Source organism: Chiloscyllium plagiosum, unplaced genomic scaffold (assembly GCF_037043375.1).
Source record: "Chiloscyllium plagiosum isolate Xiang-an unplaced genomic scaffold, Cpla_swu_hap1 HiC_scaffold_21, whole genome shotgun sequence".
Classification (NCBI taxonomy): domain Eukaryota; kingdom Metazoa; phylum Chordata; class Chondrichthyes; order Orectolobiformes; family Hemiscylliidae; genus Chiloscyllium; species Chiloscyllium plagiosum.
In genome coordinates this window covers 32,690,902-32,709,844 of record NW_028270159.1, presented here as the reverse complement: position 1 = coordinate 32,709,844, position 18,943 = coordinate 32,690,902, and the positions used below count along the sequence as shown (strand labels likewise).

At 42.6% G+C, this 18,943-nt stretch overlaps 1 protein-coding gene across 5 annotated transcripts in view; it reads right to left on the bottom strand.

Annotated features, from left to right (window-relative positions):
- Positions 1–5,038: 5,038 nt before the first annotated feature.
- LOC122564787 (whirlin) overlaps positions 5,039–18,943 on the bottom strand; it is a 221,895-nt gene continuing 207,990 nt past the window's right edge. For all 5 annotated transcript variants that reach the window (XM_043720015.2, XM_043720016.2, XM_043720018.2 and 2 more), the window contains 2 exons: positions 12,456–12,578; positions 5,039–10,571 (listed from right to left, as the gene is read on the bottom strand). In XM_043720015.2, coding sequence (XP_043575950.1) covers positions 10,389–10,571; positions 12,456–12,578 — 306 coding nt within the window. In that variant the 3' untranslated portion in view covers positions 5,039–10,388. The remainder of the gene's footprint in view (positions 10,572–12,455; positions 12,579–18,943) is intronic.

The window sequence follows — 18,943 nt, the reverse complement described above, 5'->3', positions numbered from 1 at the left end:
AGTCTCTACAACAGTTTGATTTTGTACAGTAGCATATGAAGATAACAGACAAACATTGGAGTTTGACGCTATCCAACAAACAAACCAAAAGCATCTTTTATCTGTGCAAGATTATATTTACATATACTTGAAGTAACGGGAGAGTCCAGTAATTGACCAGACTCCCATTTAACTTTGGCAGAAAGACCACAGAATCCATTGTTATGCTAATTCAAGCACTGCTACACACATGGAAAGGTACTCAAGTCTGATTGTTAAGCTGGAGACTGTTTAGAAGAGATTTATCTGGATGTTGCCAGAAATTAAGGGTTTGAGTTATAAGGAGATGCTGGAGAGGTTGGGACTTTATTGTACTGGAGTGTAGGAGGTTGAGGGGTAACCTTATAGAAGTTTATAAAATCATGAGGGCTATAGACAAGGTGAATGGCAGATGTCTTTTCCCTGGGGTGGGCATTTCATGATGAGGGGGCATATTCTTAAGGTGAGAGGAGAAAGATTTTAAAAAGGCAAGTGGCACCTTTTTCACACAGAGAGTGGTCAGTGTGTGGAATGAACTTCTGGAGGAAATGGTGGATGCAGGTACAGATACAACATTTAAAAGCCATTCAGATAAGTACATGAATAAGAAATATTTGGAGAGACATGGGCCAAGCAGAGGCAGGTGGGAACAGTTTAGTTTGGGATTGTAGTCGGCATGGACTGGTTGGACCGAAGGGTCTGTTTCCATGCTGTATGACTCTTTTTACAAAGAACCTAATTAATTGAGACAGAAAATTCAATCTGAAAACTGGAAAAGAATTTATAAGCAAAAATCAGATTGTTTGAACTGATTTCTGAAAAGACACTGCATGACAAACTAACTAATTTCTTATAATCGGAATAAGGTTACTCCTCTGGAAAATTTACTAAAGATGGACATCACCTAGAATCGTCTTGAAATGACAAATTTGTAATTTCAGTAGCTAATCAAGGATTAATCAAGAATACAAACGAAATATAAATGAGATGGTATTTCAACAATAAATTGGTGAATTAACCTCGATGGATTTCCATGCATTCAATGCCAGATGTTCAGTGCATCTTGTAACCAGTAGGGAGAGCTGTCTGCATGTACTGCATATCAAGATGAAAATCAAATTGATTTCAACCAGATGTAAGATGAAATTTTACCAGCACAACATGCAAATTATCAGTGCAGCTCCATCAGTTTCTGAGAGAGATGAACAATGAAGCCTTACCGGTAGAAAAACTAGCCACCTCAAAGCAACACGAGTGAGCTGCTTTGATAGGGTTCGAATGCAGCAGGACAAGTCAACACCAATCACATTTTAGGGAACTGGGTAAAGCAAGGGCTATAAAAATCCTTTAACGAGTCCTTTTTGCATTTCAGAAGGCGATGTGATAAAATTTGCCATTGGCTATATTTCATTGCAGCTGTAAACTAGTATCTGGCTGCTAATTATAGAGTCATAAAGATGTACAGCATGGAAACAGATCCTTCGGTCCAACCCGTCCATGCCGACCAATCTAGTCCCACCTGCCAGCCCCCGGCCCATATCCCTCCAAACCCTCCCTATTCTTCTTCTCTAATTATTTATTATTTGCAATTATTACTTCCATTAAAATTTCCAATGAATTAAACCTAATATAAACCACGAGAGCTGAATAAGGAGCACCAGCTCAAATGAATGAATGAATGTAAGAGAGAGAACTTATACCAGGTTTCAAGGCAGAATTATGGAAACAAATATCTTGAAATCATTTATGAAACAGTGAGTTGTTTGATGGAAATGAAGGACTGTTGGTACTAACTGGAATAATCATCTTCATTTTCACCTTTCTTTTACATATGCAGTAATATTTTATTGAATTTTGTTTTTGCTGCTGTGTATGTTTTGACTATTTCTGCACCAAATACTTAATTTGCTTAGCTTGAATCTAAGATTAATATATAAATTATAGTAAAAATGACACCTCTGTTGCTGGGAGCAAATCAAATGAAAAAGCAACACATTTGTAGTACACTGGATGGAGTGAAATATTGGGCTGGATTTTTCCAAAATTTGTGCGAACTGTCAGTTTTGGGGTGTTTCCTGGAGGGTTTTGGGGCGAGGGCCCAAATAGGTTATCATGCACAATTTAATGTGCTCATCTCATTGACTATTCTCCACACCCTCCATGACACCAGCCTCACACTATGTTGTGCTCACCAACAGTGGAAGTATTCACTGTTACTGGAATCTTGAGGCAATCCTGCCTGCCACCGCCACATTTGTAGCACAGATCTGCATCAGGTTAAATGCCTCAAAGCCAGGAATTGGGCTCTTTAGTTGGCAGTATGTGAAGGTTTGCAATAGAGAGAGAGAAAGAAAGGAAAATTAGGACCCCATTATGCTGATGGTGATCTAGGTAGATAGGGAGTGCAGAGGAGAGCTGGCCTCTTTCCTCAGGGCTGCCAGAGGAGACCATGGCACCCGCCAGCCTGCTCCAAAGTTGCCACCTGTGTCAGTGTCGTGCCCACATTCTGGAGGTCTGTCTAGCATTGCTGCAAGAAGGTTAATGATATCCAGTCTTCCACAAAGATAAGCTCCACCACCTTTTCTCTGCTTCCCCATACTCACCTGGGAGAAAATGAAGACTGCAGATGCTGGAGATCAGAGTCATAATGTAGGGTGCTGAAAAAGCACAGCCAGTCAGGCAGCATCCAAGGAGCAGGAGAGTCAACATTTGAGCATCAGGATGAAGAGCTTATGCTCGAAACGTCGACTCTCCTACTCCTCGGATGCTGCCTGACTGGCTGTGCTTTTCCAGCAGCCCACTTTTTGATTCTGCCCCATACTCACTCCAACTCAGCAACTGCACCCACCTTCCAATGAAGTACAAGCTCCACCGCTCTCAGTGTTGTATTCAGCATCTTTCCTCTCGCGCGCGCACACACACACACACACACACACCACGAACCCCAGTCACCATCTGCCTCTTCCCTCACCCGGGATACCGCACTACCTTTCCTCCATCTGCACTTGCAATAACGCAGGTGAGAAGTTATAGCATTGATGATATTATTTCTGCTTCACAGCGATCAAGAAGATGACTTTGTATTGATCAATGGCATGGCCAACATTGCTTGTGACTAGGATTCTTATTCAATGTAGTTCATCATTACATGCCATTGGCATGCAGGATTCTGCCTTTTTCTAAAGAACCTGTTTGGATATTTATTACTCACCTGTCTAGCAGGTGGGACATGAACCAGGCATGCAGGCCCAGAGGTAGGGACACTACCACTGCACCAACATTTTCATCATCTTTATTATGAGACTGATGGATCATTAACCTGTACTTGCTCTGTGATAGTGATTCCCTTGCAGTTTCCATTGACAAAGACTGTTACAGTGTCGGCTGAGCAGAACCGTCTTTCACAGCAACCTCATAGAGTCATAGAGATGTACAGCATGGAAACAGACCCTTCGGTCCAACCCATCCATGCCGACCAGATATCCCAACCAATTTAGTCCCACCTGCCAGCATCCTGCCCACATCCCTCCATACCCTTCCTATTCATATACACATCCAGATGCCTTTTAAATGTTGCAATTGTACCAGCCTCCACCACTTCCTCTGGCAGCTCATTCCATACACGTACCATCCCTGCATGAAAAGGTTGCCCCTTAGGTATCTTTTATATCTTTCCCCTCTCACCCTAAACCTATGCCCTCTAGTTCTGGACTCCCCCACCCTAGAGAAAAGACCTTGTCTGTTTATCTTATCCATGCCCCTCATGATTTTATAAACCTCTATAAGGTCATCCCACAGCCTCCAACACTCCAGGGAAAACAGCCCTAACCTGTTCAGCCTCTCCCCATAGCTCAAATCCTCCAAACCTGGCAACATCCTAGTATATCTTTTCTGAACCCTTTCAAGTTTCACAACATCCTTCCAATAGGAAGGAGAGCAGAATTGCATGCAATATTCCAACAGTGGCCTAACCAATGTCCTGTACAGCTGCAACATGACCTCCCAACTCCTGTACTCAATACTGTGACCAATAAAGGAAAGCATACCAAAAGCCTTCTTCACTATCTTATCTACCTCCGACTCTACTTTCAAGGAGGTAGATGCACTCCAAGGTTTCTATGTTCAACAACACTCCCTAGGACCTTTCCATTAGTGGGCGGCACGGTGGCACAGTGGTTAGCACTGCTGCCTCACAGCGCCAGAGACCCAGGTTCAATTCCCGCCTCAGGCGACTGACCTTATAGAGGTTTGCACGTTCTCCCCGTGTCTGCGTGGGTTTCCTCTGGGTGCTCCGGTTTCCTCCCACAGTCCAAAGATGTGCAGGTCAGGTGAATTGGCCATGCTAAATTGCCCGTAGTGTTAGGTAAGGGGTAAATGTAGGGGTATGGGTGGGTTGCGCTTCGGCAGGGCGGTGTGGACTTGATGGGCCGAAGGGCCTGTTTCCACACTGTAAGTAATCTAATCTAATTACGTGTATAAATCCTGCTCAGATTTGCTTTCCCAAAATGCAGCACCTCTCATTTATCTAAATTAAACTCCATCTGCCACTCCTCAGCCCATTGGCCCATCTGATCAAGATCCCGTTGTAATCTGAGGTAACTTTCTTCACTATCCACTACACCTCATATTTGTCTGCATATGTATGGATGCTCAAAGTTGCTTTCAGCTTGAACCTGTAATAACAGTGAGTGCTGACAGCCTTAGTGTAGCAAAATCGGAGCCACTATACCTCAATCTTGCCCATAGATAGGCAGGATTGTTTCATACATTGGCATTATTTAATTAGACAGAACTAGTTCTCTATAACCCAACCCTACTAGATGTTAGATTGTAACTGTTTGAGCCACCTTCATTCAGGAGTTTAAACAGCCAGCAGAAAGAATAAACATCCCATAAACCTAAACTGGATATAAATACAAGTTCCTGAGGTGAAGTAGCAGCATATTAATTCATAGAATTCTCTGCTTTAATAACTGCAACAACAATTCATCACAGTAAAAATCTCAAAAAAAGGTTACGCTAGTATTATATTTGGTTTATTGGAAAATGAAAAGCACTAATTCTGTACAAATACATTAATGATGTTAAAAGCCATTTACAAAGCTATATAATAAACTGTACAAACAACAGAAACAGTTTCATGTGAGTTATATAGTGCCATAATAATTAGTTTGACTATAAACAATTGAATTTACAAAAAGGAAAAGTCACGCTATTGACGCACAGTCTGGCAGAGAGGAAGGGAAACTGATAGCAGAGTACTTGCTGCACAATCCTGGCACTGAACAAATCGACAAGGTACACCTCACGAGAAAAGAATCGAGAAATTAACAAATTCAGCCAAGCAGAGAGTAAAGGTGAGATCAAACTGTGTTTCTTCAACTGCTTGCACAGCTGTGACATGTTTAATGGGTCGTGAGATGCATTCTTCAATGGGTTATTATATTACAGATCTCTAACAAAAAACAAATTCTGATGTGCCTTCCTTTACCCATCACTTGGTCCCGCCATGGCCCACTGGTACATGTTGTGGAATTAATTCAGAAGAGAGTGTCAGGCTTATTTTTAACTCGCTGAATTGGGTGGCTGTGGATATGTCACAATTTGCCATGAGGAAGACTATATTCATTGATCACAAAATGATCCCCACTGTAAAGGTCAGTCTGTCAGCCACTTCAATGCCCCTTCTGTGGTCCATCACCACTGGGGTTCAACTTAGGCAAGGATGGTTGGTGTTAGGATCATTGGAAAGTGATGCCAAAGCAATAATGTAATGCCTTTCAGAAAGAAAGAATCTTTGTTTCCCAAATTAGAATTAATAGGTAAACTAAGTTTTTAAGTAGTTAGATACTGTGAAGTGGTTTATTTGTAACCATTCACAGAACATGATAGAAAGATTGTACAGATGTCACTGTAATATTTAGGCCTGTTTGATGAGATACAATTTCTAATTCATTCCTGCATGAAAGGTTTGCATTTCTGAAACAGATTATTGTATTTCAAAATTGTTCATAACAAACTGCTTTGAAGTAAAGCAACTATTCTTATGATAACAATACAGGGAATAAAGTTTCTTCCTCCCTTACAAATACCTTTGCAGTTCCAGTTTAAATCTGGATGCATGCTTGGCTTTCCTATAAATTTGAGAAACCACCTTTTGATCTGGTGCCATTAGAAAACTGGGTGCAACTCCCACGCAAAATTCTGTATGCAGCAATAACACAAAGAGTAAGGATGTTAGAAATTGTGCATGGAAAACACATTATATATACGTCGTGGTCACAGGAATCTTTACCAAGGGTTCCCTTCTGGCCTTAAGTTGCTTCTTCATTCAACACATCAACATTCAGCTGGGAGAGCTCGCAGATTGAACCGGGGGGGGGGGGGTTTGGGATTGTAATAATTAGGTATTTTGAGTGGTGCAGACATTATGGGCCAAAGGGTATTTTCCTATGCTGTAGATCTCAATGACTCTACAATGCCACTAATGTCCCTGCCCCAAAAGATGTCCAGGGGTAACTTTGGGATCAGGTGTGACCATCAGAGGCAATATGTTACTGTGCTAATTTTTGCTCCTCAAAGTGATAGAACTTATTCTCAAATTTCATTTGCCTGCAAATTCCCAGCGGGATAGTACAAAACCCATCACAGCACCAGAAGATTCCTGATTGTTGCATTCTCTAAAGTTGTTTGGTTGTCATAGTAACACCTAATGCACTTCATTCCTGTTCAAGGGTGTTGCTACTTTTATTTTAATGCTTTTCTAATGTGGATTCTGAGGAACCTGGAGCCTTCGGCTGGCTCCCAGGATTTACAATTTGAAATTCATCTTATAATCTATTATTCTAGTGGTAGACTTGGTCCACGACTGCAGTCAAGATAAGAGAATTGAATCAAAGTAGCATTAATACAAGAACAGCCGATGTGAGACCTCAAGAGTATTTGTATGGGAACATTGGAAGAAGCTCACTAGCATGTTAATGAACATTCTGAAATTTATGGCTTACTTACATAAAGTGCTTTGAGAAGCAGCTCTGCAATTCTATACCATGCTGTGGAAACAATCCATTTATATTAATCAGACAGCATCCACAGCACAGGACTAATGGAAAACAACCATCCTTAAACTTATTACATATGAACAGCTGTTTTTAGACATTTCAATAAATACTTGCAGGGAAAAAATTTGCAGGGTAATGGTGAAAGGAAAGTGGGATGAATTAGATAGCTACTTCAAAGAGGTGGTACAGGCACAATGAGTTGAATGGTCTTCAGCTTTTTCACATAATTCTGTGACTCTGTTCATCCTACTTAACAAGAGATTGACTAGATGAGGCTGAACTCTGGAGTTTTAAAAATGAGAGGCAATTTCATTGAAACAGAAGATTTTGGAAGGCATTGAATGGCTAAATACTGAGAGACTGTTTCCCCCGAGCTAGTGAGCAAAGAACTAGGAGTCTTAGGATAAGAAATCCACAGAAGTGTGGAGAAGTGTATTCATGTAGAGGGCAATGGACTTTCAGAACTTTCTACTCCAGATGGTCATGATGCTCAGTCATTGAGTATACTTAAGCCTAAGATGGATAGGAAATCAAGGACTAGGGTAAGGAAATAAAGTTTGATACCAAAGATTTCCTTTGATCTTACTGAATGGTTGAGTAGACTTAAGGGACCTTATGTCCCAGTATTTCATAGGTTGAACATTTATACATTGAATGGGTCCCTATGCCTTCAAACATGTACAAAAGGATATATTATTTAACTTATGGTAGTGCTGCTAAAGAAATGTCATTGTTTGCCGTACTGTTTAGTAATTTGCTGAAGCATGACAACAGTAAGAAACAAAGTAGCTGAAACCCACGAGACAAAAGGCTGGTACTTCTCCCATACACCTCCCTGTAATAAAATGTTGGGTGATAATCTTTTTTAACACAGAATTTAATTCTGTGCATACCTTTTGAAGCAGAGTCCTTGTAGCAGCTTGCCTCAGACTATGGCAATTTGCCTGATGGTCTTTGAAGCTTATCACTTTTATGAACTTCGAGCTGCACTTTATGGAAGTGGCCACCAGGTGTCATCGGATATTCAAATCTACCCAGTTTTTATATTCCAACTTGAGGAATGTATCAATGCACAAGTTGGGATTTTGAAATCATTGTGATATTGCACAACTGTGCTCTCACTACATCACATGTCACAATCACCACTGTGTCACAAAGCAGTAATGAGCTGTGTTAACAGCATTATACACTACAAAAGAGAGAGTGGAACACATGAATGCAGTTTGCACAGTATTATGACATCATCTTCAATCTTCATTTTGAGGGGCTGGTGTCTATCCCCTAATACACTTGGCTATGTCTCAGTATATACAAACAGTATTCTACCTATGTTGCCCAAATTTGAATCCACTCGAACTGCAGGATTTTCCAATAGGCATCGCTGCAGATTTCATTGGTGAATGAGATTGTAACGAAATGATAGACTGCTCAAACTTGCTAAGGTGGTGAGGACATTTATTTCCCTAGGTGTAGAGAAACTAGGCAAGTCTGTCCTGTCTGTGTATGATAGCACACCTGTAAATGTTCCTATTGGCAGCAGAGGCTTCTGCCTTCGGTGCCTCAAAGAATGAAGAAGAGATGAAGAACAGATTCATGATTTAGCTATAAACAGTGAACAGGAGAAATTTCCCTTTAATATTCTTACACTGGGGGTCAAAATAACAATGCTGTAAACTACATGTAGAAGCAGAACCTGTGGATATTATGTTGACTGTGACTTATGTTTGTGTGTGTTCGTGTGTGTGGGTGTGTGAATGGGTGTGTGGGTGTGGGTGTGTGAATGGGTGTGTGTGGGTGTGTTCGTGTGTGTGGGGGTGTGAATGTGTGTGTGGGTGTGTTCGTGTGTGAGGGGGTGTGTGAATGTGTGTGTGGGTGTGTGTTCGTGTGGGTGTGTGTGAATGTGTGTGTGTGTGAATGTGTGTGTATTTGCGTGTGTATGTGACTGGATATGTGTGTGTGAATGTACGTACGTGTGTGTGCGTGCGTGAGTTGAATGTGTGTGTGTGTATGTGTGTGCGTGTGAGTGTGGTGTTTTCCTTCAAAAGATTTCATGCTTCTAAGCAAGAAGTTTCTGTTGTGTTTGGAACTCGCTTCACATAGACCAGAAAATCTGCGTGTTGCCGCCCAAGGGGATTTATACGGCAACTGCGCGACTCAGAATGGGGTGGGCATCCCTCTTCACATCTTCGGGGCTCTTGGTATCCTCTTAAGTTGACCCATTGCCCTTACACTTGGCATGCCTTCTGAATCTTTGAGCCTCTGCAGTAGTGATGGAGGTATGCAGCATTAGAGAACTAACCCAATTCAGTGTGCTATTGTAACTTGAACGCACAACTGACTTTAACAGAAATGTACCAATCAAGTTGACGAGAGTTTCCACTTGGGGTTGGTCATTTCCTGGAAGTTTCAGCCTCTGATCTCACACCCCCAGTCACTCCATCCAGTCAACTAGCAGTTCCCTTAATCTGAGCGGAGTTACCAATGAAGATGTAAAAACCGAACAAACTAAAGGAACAAATGCAGGCTGCAATCCCAGTACCTTCAGCGGTCTCCAGGAGGTTAACCACCAACTCCTGCAGCATCGACAAATCGAATGGGAATAAAACACTCTCTGAAGGAAAGCCTAGACATTTTCATTTTGCTGTTTAAGGCAGACTGTGCAAACGGGATGTCTGAGCGTCGACAAGTCACTAAGTAAATCTGGAAATGCCTCCGCCCCCCCCCACATCGCCACAGTCCCACAACCTGCACCTCCCCTTCGCCACCTCTGCAGTAGAGTGAGGGAAGAACAATGTCCGAAAATGCTTTAAGGCGCAAACAAACACAGTCCTAGCTGCAGCTCTATCTCCATATCTGCTATGATCGCAGTGTTTCCGGGTGGTGCTATGTGCAGTGAAGATGAACCTGTTGGTCTCCTAACATGCTTTAACGTTAATCCTGGCTCAGGTTAATTAGGGAAGCACATTGGATGTGTAACCACTTACAGAAAGAACGGTACAGATTGTACTTGCCGTACACGGGCATCATTCAGAAAAGTGAAATTAAATGGAAAAAGCTGAAACCAAAACCTGGATTCTGCACATGCACAAATTTACATTTTCTTCTCATTGCGGATTCTACTGAGCAGAACTACTGTCAGCCAGCGCAGACAGCATGTGGTCCTTGAGAAAGAAACGGTGTAAATGCAGCAGCTGGAGACTCATTACTTCTTTGTGTCTGTTGTAAAGCCTGGAGTTTTAATGAGGGTACATTATCATAGTTTTTTTCAAAGATACGTTCGTTAGCAGCAGTGTTCAGCAGCAGTGGTTCTTAAAGTGCTACATTGAATTCTGTTACCAGGAAATCAATGTAATCTCTCTCTTTGGTTTTAAACGCTTCTGCTATTCTTCTTGCAGCTTCTTTGTGTTCTTTTCCGCAAAGTGCAATTCCGTTGACCTCCAAAATCACATGGCCAACTTTCAACTTCCCACAATTATGTGCTGATCCTCCCCTCTGGGAAAAGCAAATGGCAGATGTATTATTTGGGTGAATTCATATGCAGTCTCCGTTTAATGTGCGAGTTATCAATTTGTCTTTAAAACGAGTCTATGAAGAAGGTTCGTAAACTCGTAAACTGCTATGTCTTCTTGATAAAGGGTTTCCATTAAATGTGTGGCGTTAATAACAAGGCAAAGATCACACATATATCATGTTGCACCTTAGATGCTATATTGTAAAGTTAATCCCTTCGACTGGGAATTTGAGTCCCAGACATCTTTCCTCCACATTTTCTTGCTTTTGATTGTGGAATCACAGAATCCCTACTGTGTGGAAACAGGCCTTTTGGCTCATTGAATCCACCCTCCGAAGAGCAGCCCACCCAGATCCACCCGTCTACTCTATCCCTGTAACCCTGCCTTTCCCATGGCTAATCCACTAGTCTGTACATCCACAGTCACTCTGGGCAATTTAGCACGGCCAATCCACCTAACCTGCACATTTCTGGACTGTGGGAGGAAACCCACACAGACATGGAGAGAATGTGCAAACTCCACACAGACATCACCATGAATCGAAACCCGGTCCCTGGTGCTGTGAGGCAGCAGTGCTAACTACTGAGCCACTGTGCCGCCCCATTACATGAGTTTTGGAAGTCTTCTCACAGGTTGGTATACACAAAACAACCAGGATAAAAATGCCCCCATTCTCCACCATGATGAGGAGCTGGTATGTTAATTCCTACCTATCCTTCAATACGATAGTGGACCTTGGGTTGGAACATTTTTTGGCATCTGGTGTTGAACAGCAATACTTCCAGACCTGGTATAGCTCAAGCAGACGTTCATTAAAATGTATCATAATCCATCCAAATTGGCCTGATTTTAACTCTTCTGTTGTATTAGGTAATGGTTCTGAAAGGGTTAATTTTGGAGACTACACTAAGCTCCACCCAATTGACAATACCTCAAGGGAAAAGGTGGAACATTGTAGGACTTTGTTGGATGAGGATCGATATCGACATATCTTCCAAAAGTCTTAGTGTCAAAAACTTATGAATGGAACTTGTATGTGATTGTTATCAGGTAATAAACTCCATCTTGTTAAGGATGAGAGTCTATTCTCATTAAGACTCACAAATGGTTTTCCCCTGCCGCTGCAAACCATGTAGGCCCTCAGATCCAGTCAAGGAAAGAAGATGCTGACAGCAAACAACTCCAAACACAAATTGGTATGTGGTTGGAATCACAGAACATGCAACAATTCAATACCGGTCCTCCTGCACAGAGTTAAAATCAGGTTCAAAGCATGCCTCCAGGGTGTGAGACAAGGAGAACCAACAGCCAGGTCCCAGGGCGAAGGAGCCTGCTGTGTTCAGGCCCTGGGGGGGTTGGGTCACTGGGCAAGGGGTGAGATCGCTGTGCTCGGATCAGGCACTTGGGACCTGGGCCAGGAGTAGTACTTGGGCCCATGTTTTTTGTCTCTTGTCCCTGCACATGTCCACATCGACCTCAACAGAGCACATCCTGACCTGCTACGACATGAGCACACCAGTGTGGCTTCCTTCACTGAGCTCGTCAAACATGTGCCAAGATATGCATAAGTAAAGAGTTTACTGTGAGTATGCATCACTCAAGGTCAGGGGACGATGATGGTGATCCAAACAGTGAACACAGAAGCCTGGTTGGCCTCAAGCCAAGTGCAGATGCCAGATTTTATAAAGTAATGCATTAATTAATTAGAGTCATAGGTTGGATCATGCATTCCTAGAATTTTGTTTGATTTAATGAAAACAATGGTTGCTTTACTATTACATCTATGGTTCCTTGCTTACGACTGTGCATCACATCATGAATGGTAAACTGCCAACCAAGCAGCACTCCCAGACTGATCATTTACCTGTATGGTAACGATTCGGGGTAATGGCTGGCGTGTGTTAGCTCCTCCTTCAATGGCAATGCCCAGAGTGGGTGCACTTTTCGGGACTCTCACCAACACCGAGGTTGGCTCCAATAAACCAGGCTGTGACAGAAATCAAACATTCATCGGTTAGTAAAACGAACACCTGTAAATTAGTTCATTCTTCTCCCTTCTGCTCAGCTGATATCAAAAGTCAGAATTAGTCGTGCCTGTCTGAAGGATGTTCGTTGCAAAATGCTTCCCCCTTTTATTATGAAAGTGCTCGCAGATACTGGGCTCCAACTGCGGTACTCTGTCAGGGAATGTCAACAGGTCTTTGAACAGGGGAAAGGTTCCCCACAACCAAGCCTGGCCCATACCTGCAAATGTCCCAGAGAGAGCCACTCGGCTTCACAGCCTTTGTTCCAGGGTTGCTCAACTCTGAAGGCCCAAGGCAACACATCTGGAGAGTCAAAGTGACAGGACAATCGGAAATGCCTGTGGAATGGTGAGATTGAAAATGTTGACATAGGAATCAAGTGGGGTACCAGAAGCCCACCCTGTCGAGAACAATCTCAACAGTTGGTCAGTTAGTGGCCAGAGGCTGTGCTGATCTTTTAATTAAGGATAGCCGGAGGGCTCTTAAAGCTGGAGGATCTCCTACTGTTATCTTTTCAGGTACAAAGTGCCTGTTCACACCGACAGTCCAACGATAAATTCTGACTGCACACACTCAGTTCCCTTACCTTCCAGAATGTATTTGTTCATACACATACTCAATATAAAGCTAATCTACTTTGCATACAGTGTTCTCCTCTTTGCTAATCTTTTTTTTTTAAAGATACTTTTATTGAAAAAGGGATTTTTAAAATTACATGAAACCAAAAGCAATGCAAATCAAAACAATACAAAAGGAACAGAAGTACACTCATGTACATATACGTATAAATAAATAAATAATACAGCATGGTGTGACAAAACAATAACTCTCGATCATTGAGAGCATTAACTTGCACATACTCTTATGTTCATAATTCTTCCTCTCAGGGTGTTAGATTCATTAAACATGACTGTCATGGCTATATAAAAGCCCCTTTGTGTATGCTGGATGTGTCTGTGTCCAGGTTATCTTAAAAGGGCTGCCACGTCTGATAAAAGTTCTCAGTTTTTTGGTATACCATACTTGTAAGAAAATCCAGAGAACATGGGTCCTGTTGCAAACCGAAATCTTGCTTGTGTTTCCCCAAATATTCTCCCATGCCTCAGCAGAGATCTCGACTCCCAGCTCTCTCTCCCAGACGTTACAAAGCCTTTTGTTCTCACCCGAGGAGCCACCCCCCCCCCCCAATAGGTGATAGACAGTGCCGACAGTGAGTGTGTTCATAGCGCTAAGCATTCTTTTCTCTGTGTCAGATCTATAATGGTTGGTTAGAAGTATAGTTCTTTTTTGGATGAAATCCCTGATTTGGAAAAAAAACTGAAGAGGCCTTTGCAAGGTAGTTTGTACTTCTGAGTTAACTGATCAAAGGACATCATTGCTTCCCCCTCAAATAAGTCACCCAGGCAAGACACACCCCTAGCTGCCCAGCATTTAAACCTGGAAACCATTGTCCCCAGTTGGAAGCCTGGTATGCCAACTATAGGGGTAAGAAATGATGTTTTGGTTATGTTGTCCTCACTCTGCCACACTGCCCTCCATGCTTTAATGATATTAATAATTATTGGATTATGGCAATATTCTTTAACTGTCCTCATTTTGTCCAAGAACTGCAGACGAAGCTTTTTTTTTTACATTTGTAGGGTGTTTGTTAGCTTGTTAATACTATTTAAGTTTACTGCAGAGATTTCACTGCTACTGCACATGCTCCTAAGTGTCGGCAGACATAGCCTTTTGGTTAAGCTGGAGAAAGAGTGCTGCCATTTTGAGAAGCCGTCTCTCCAATCTTGTAATGCTTTAAGTGAAAAGTACAAACAACAGTTGGATCATCACTCCAGAAGACTGTCATGCTCAGCTGGACACTGGCCTCTTGGTCTGGTACAGGTAGCTCAGCTGTTCCCTGAAGCCTCCAATGGTAGTGGTGATTGGGTTGGCAGTGATGTGGCTTGGTTTGTCATAGTAAGGTTAGTGAAGCTTTTCAATAAAACTTAATTGGCTTCCCACACAATCGGGTAGCTCCCCTCATCACCACCACCACCCTACTCTCAGGGACATGGGGACAGGGAGAGAGATGGTGACTTGATGGGGAGTTGAATTGATCCCTATCAAACTCTCCCAAAATTCAGTCCTTGGAATTAACATTAACACTGGGGGGAGAAAATTGATGGAGAAAATTCACATGAACATTGAATGCAATAAAACCTTGGCTCACTGCTTGCTGAAACCTGTCAGTTTCTATCAGTGGCTGCTTGCATTGGCTTCTACCGTCAAAGGTAGGGCAAGGAGACAAATCCCAACTCCACCTGAGCTGGTTGGGCAGTGCACCTGTACAATTGGCATGAATCTAATCAACTGTGCTAATCTGCTCCTTCCAGAGAGAACTACAGCCCTGGTACCATTTCATTTTCTATGTTTAAGAATGAAAATATTTCTACTTGGTGGAACTGGACTGTTGTTTGTTCCTGCATCGCTGGCTGGGCCAGCACATTTACTTATCCCTAATCACCTGTGAGAATAGGTGGTGAACTGTCTTCTTGAATTACTGCAGTCTATGTGGTGTCAGTACCCCCTCAGTGTCATTGGGAAGGGAGTTCCAGGATTTTCCTCGTGATAGTGAAGGAACGGTGATATATTTCTGGGTCAGGATTTTTCTGGCTTAGAGGGGAACTTGCAGATGGTGGTGTTCCCATGAGCCTACAGCCTTCATATTTCTATGTGGTCAAGTTGTATGGTTAAAAGGTTCTATGCAAGAGCTTTGGTAGGCTGCTGCAGTGTACTTTATACATGGTACAGACTGCTGCCACTGTGCGTCAATGATGGAGAGAGTGATGGGGTGCTGATCAGGCTGGTTGCTTTACCTTGAAAGGTATTGAGCTTCTTGAATATTGTCTAGGCATTGCTGTGTATGGAGGGCCTCTGTATCTGAGGAATTGCAAATGGTGCTGAACATTGTCCCATTATTAGAAAACATCCTGTTTTCTGGCCCTATGGTGGGCAGAAAGGCATTAATGAAACAGATGAATATGGTTGGCCATGAAATACTATCCTGAGGAACTCACTGTCTCTTGTGGCACAGTGGTAGTGTCCCTATCTCTGAGTCAGGAGGCCCGTGTTCAGGTCCCATCTGCCCTGGATGTATGCTATAACATGTCTGAACAGGTGGATGAAAAAAATCTACCCTGAGGAACTTAACGGTTCTTCTGACACAGTGGTAGTGTCCCTTACCCTGGGAAGGGGGCCTGGATTCAAATCCCATTTGCTACTCTGGTATGTTACTACATACGATTCCGACCAGTGGAGAGTTTTCCCCCGATTCCTATTGGCTTCACTTTTGCTCGAGCTGCTAGTCAAATCGTGCCTTGAAGAGCAGTCACCCTCACATCTCATTGGAGTTTAGTTCTTTTGCCCAAGCTTGGACCAAGGATGCAATGAGTTCATTTGCTGAGCAGCCACAATGGAATCTATGCCCATTGAGGAGAGACTGCAGAAATCCCAGCTATTGGAACAGTATCAGATCCTGCCACTTAAGCCAAATGCCAGAATGGCTGCTAATCTCTTAGTCTCCCAATCAACTCTTTGCTGAAAATTGCAGATGCTAGATTTTGTTTCTGTATTTGTTGAATGTTACTGCTACTAACAACATAGGCACCAATTCGTCACCTGAAAATCCACCCTGACTATTCAATGATCATTTTACTGATCAAAGATATTTCAGAGTAGGCGACTTCTCCCTGCCCCCAATAGAAAAGGGACTGAATAATAAGAGAGTATGCTTTGCCTGTGTGGATGTTGTGGCTATTTCAGAGACTTGGGTAGATTAGGGACAGGAATGGTTATTGCAGGTTCCTGGATTTAGATGTTTCAGTAAGAACAGAGGAAATGGTAAAAAAAATGGGGTGGGGGGGGAGCAGTGTGGCACTCTTAGTCAAGGATAGTATTATGGTTGCAGAAAGGACATTTGAAGACTCACCTACTGAGGTAGTATGGGCTGAGATTAGAAACAAGAAAGGAGGTTACCATGTTGGGAGTTATCTATTGGCCTTCAAATAGTTCCTGAGATTTAGAGGATAGGATAGCAAAGATGATCCTCAATAGGAGCGAAAGTGACAGGGTGGTTGTTATGGGGGACCTGGCTGGGAATACTATAGTTTAAGTATGTTAGATGGGTCAGTTTTTGTCCAATGTGTGCAGGAGGGTAGACAGGCCAACAAGGGGCAAGGCCACATTAGATTTGATACTGGGTATTGAAACTGGTCAAGTGTTAGTTTTGGAGGTAGATGAGCTCTTTGGTGATAGTGACCATTATTTGGTTATGTTTACTTTAGCGAAAGAAAGGGATAGGTATATACTGCAGGGCAAGAGTTATGGCTGGGGGAAAGGCAATTATGATGCGATTAGGCAAGATTTAGGATGCATAGGATGGGGAAGGAAACTGCAGGGGATGGGAACAATTGAAATGTGGAGCTTATTCAAGGATCAGCTACTGCAGGTCCTTGATATGTACCGGTCAGGCAGGGAGGAAGTTGTCGAATGTGGGAGCTGTGGGTTACTAAGGAAATTGAATCTCTTGTCAAGAAGAAGAAGGCTTATGTTAGGATGAGGTGTGATGGTTCAGTTAGGGCACTTGAGAGTTACAAGCTTGCCAGGAAAGACCTAAGAGAGAGCTAAGAAGAGTCAGGAGGGGACATGAGAAGTCATTAGCAGATAGGATCAAGGAAAACCCTAAGGCTTCCTATAGGTATGTCAGGAATAAAAGAATGACTAGAGAAAGATGAGGACCAAACAAGCATAGTCGTGGGAAGTTGTGCGTGAAATAAGAGGAGAAAGGGGAAATGCTAAATGAATACTTTTAATTGGTATTCACACTAGAAAAAGACAATGTAATCAAGGATAATACTGAGATACAGACTACTAGGCTAGATGGGATTGAGGTGTATATAAGGAGGAGGTGTTAGCAATTCTGGAAAGTGTAAAAATAGATAAGTCCCCTGGGCCAGATGGGATTTATCCTAGGATTCTCTGGGAAGCCAGGGAGGAGATTGCCAAGCCTTTGACTTTGATCTTTATGTTGTCATCATCTACAGGAATAGTGTTAAGGAGACTGGAGGATAGAAATTTTGTTCCCTTGTTCAAGAAGGGGAGTAGAGGCAACCCTGGAAATTATAGACCAGTGAGCCTTGCTTCTGTTGTGGGTAAAGTGTTGGAAAGGGTTATAAGAGATAGGATTTGTCATCATCTAGAAAGGAAGAAGTCGATTATGGATAGTCAACACAGTTTTGTGAAGTGTAGGTCGTGCCTCACAAACCTTATTGAGGTCTTTGACAAGGTGACCAAACAGGTGGTTGGGGGTACAGCAGTTGATGTGGTGTATATGTATTTCAGTAAGGCATTTGATAAGGTTCCCCATGGTCGGCTATTGCACAAAATAGGGAGGCATGGGATTGAGGGTGATTTAGTGGCTTGGATCAGAAATTGGCTAGCTGAAAGAAGCCAGAAGGTGGTGATTAATGGGAAATATTCATCCTGGAGTTCAGTTACTAGTAGTGTACCACAAGGATCTGTTTTGGGTCCACTGTTGTTTGTCATTTTTATAAATGTCCTGGATGAGGGCATAAAAGGATGGGTTAGTAAATTTGTGGATGACACTAAGGTCAGTCGAGTTGTGGGTAGTGAAGGATGTTGTAGGTTACTGAAAGATGTAGATAAGCTGCAGAACTGGGCTGAGAAGTGGCAAATGGAGTTTAATTTGGAAAAATGTGAGATGATTCACTTTGGAAGGAGTAACATAAAAGCAGAGTACTGGGTTAACGGTAAGATTCTTGGTAGTGTAGATGAGCAGAGAGATCTCTGTGTCCAGGTACATAGATCCTTGAAAGTTGCCACCCAGGTTGATAGGGTTGTTAAGAAGGCATATGGTGTGTTAGCTTTTACTTGTAGAGAGATTGAGTTTTGGAGCCATGAGGTCATACCGCAGCTGTACAAAACTGTGGTGTGGCCACATTTGGAGTATTGTGGACAGTTATGGTCACTGCATTATTGGAAGGATATGGAGGCTTTGGAAAGGGTTAAGAGGAGATTTACTAGGATATTGCTCATTACGGAGCTTAAGGGCTTACGAGGAATGGCTGAGGGACTTGAGGCTGTTTTCATTAGAGAGAAGAAGGTTGAGAGGTGACTTAATAGAGACATATAAGATAATCAGAGTGTTAGATAGAGTGGATATTGAGACCCTTTTTCCTTTTGGCGATGGCTAGTACAACAGGACATAGCTTTAAACTAAGGGGTGATAGATATAGGACAGATGTCAGAGGTAGTTTCTTTATTCAGAGAG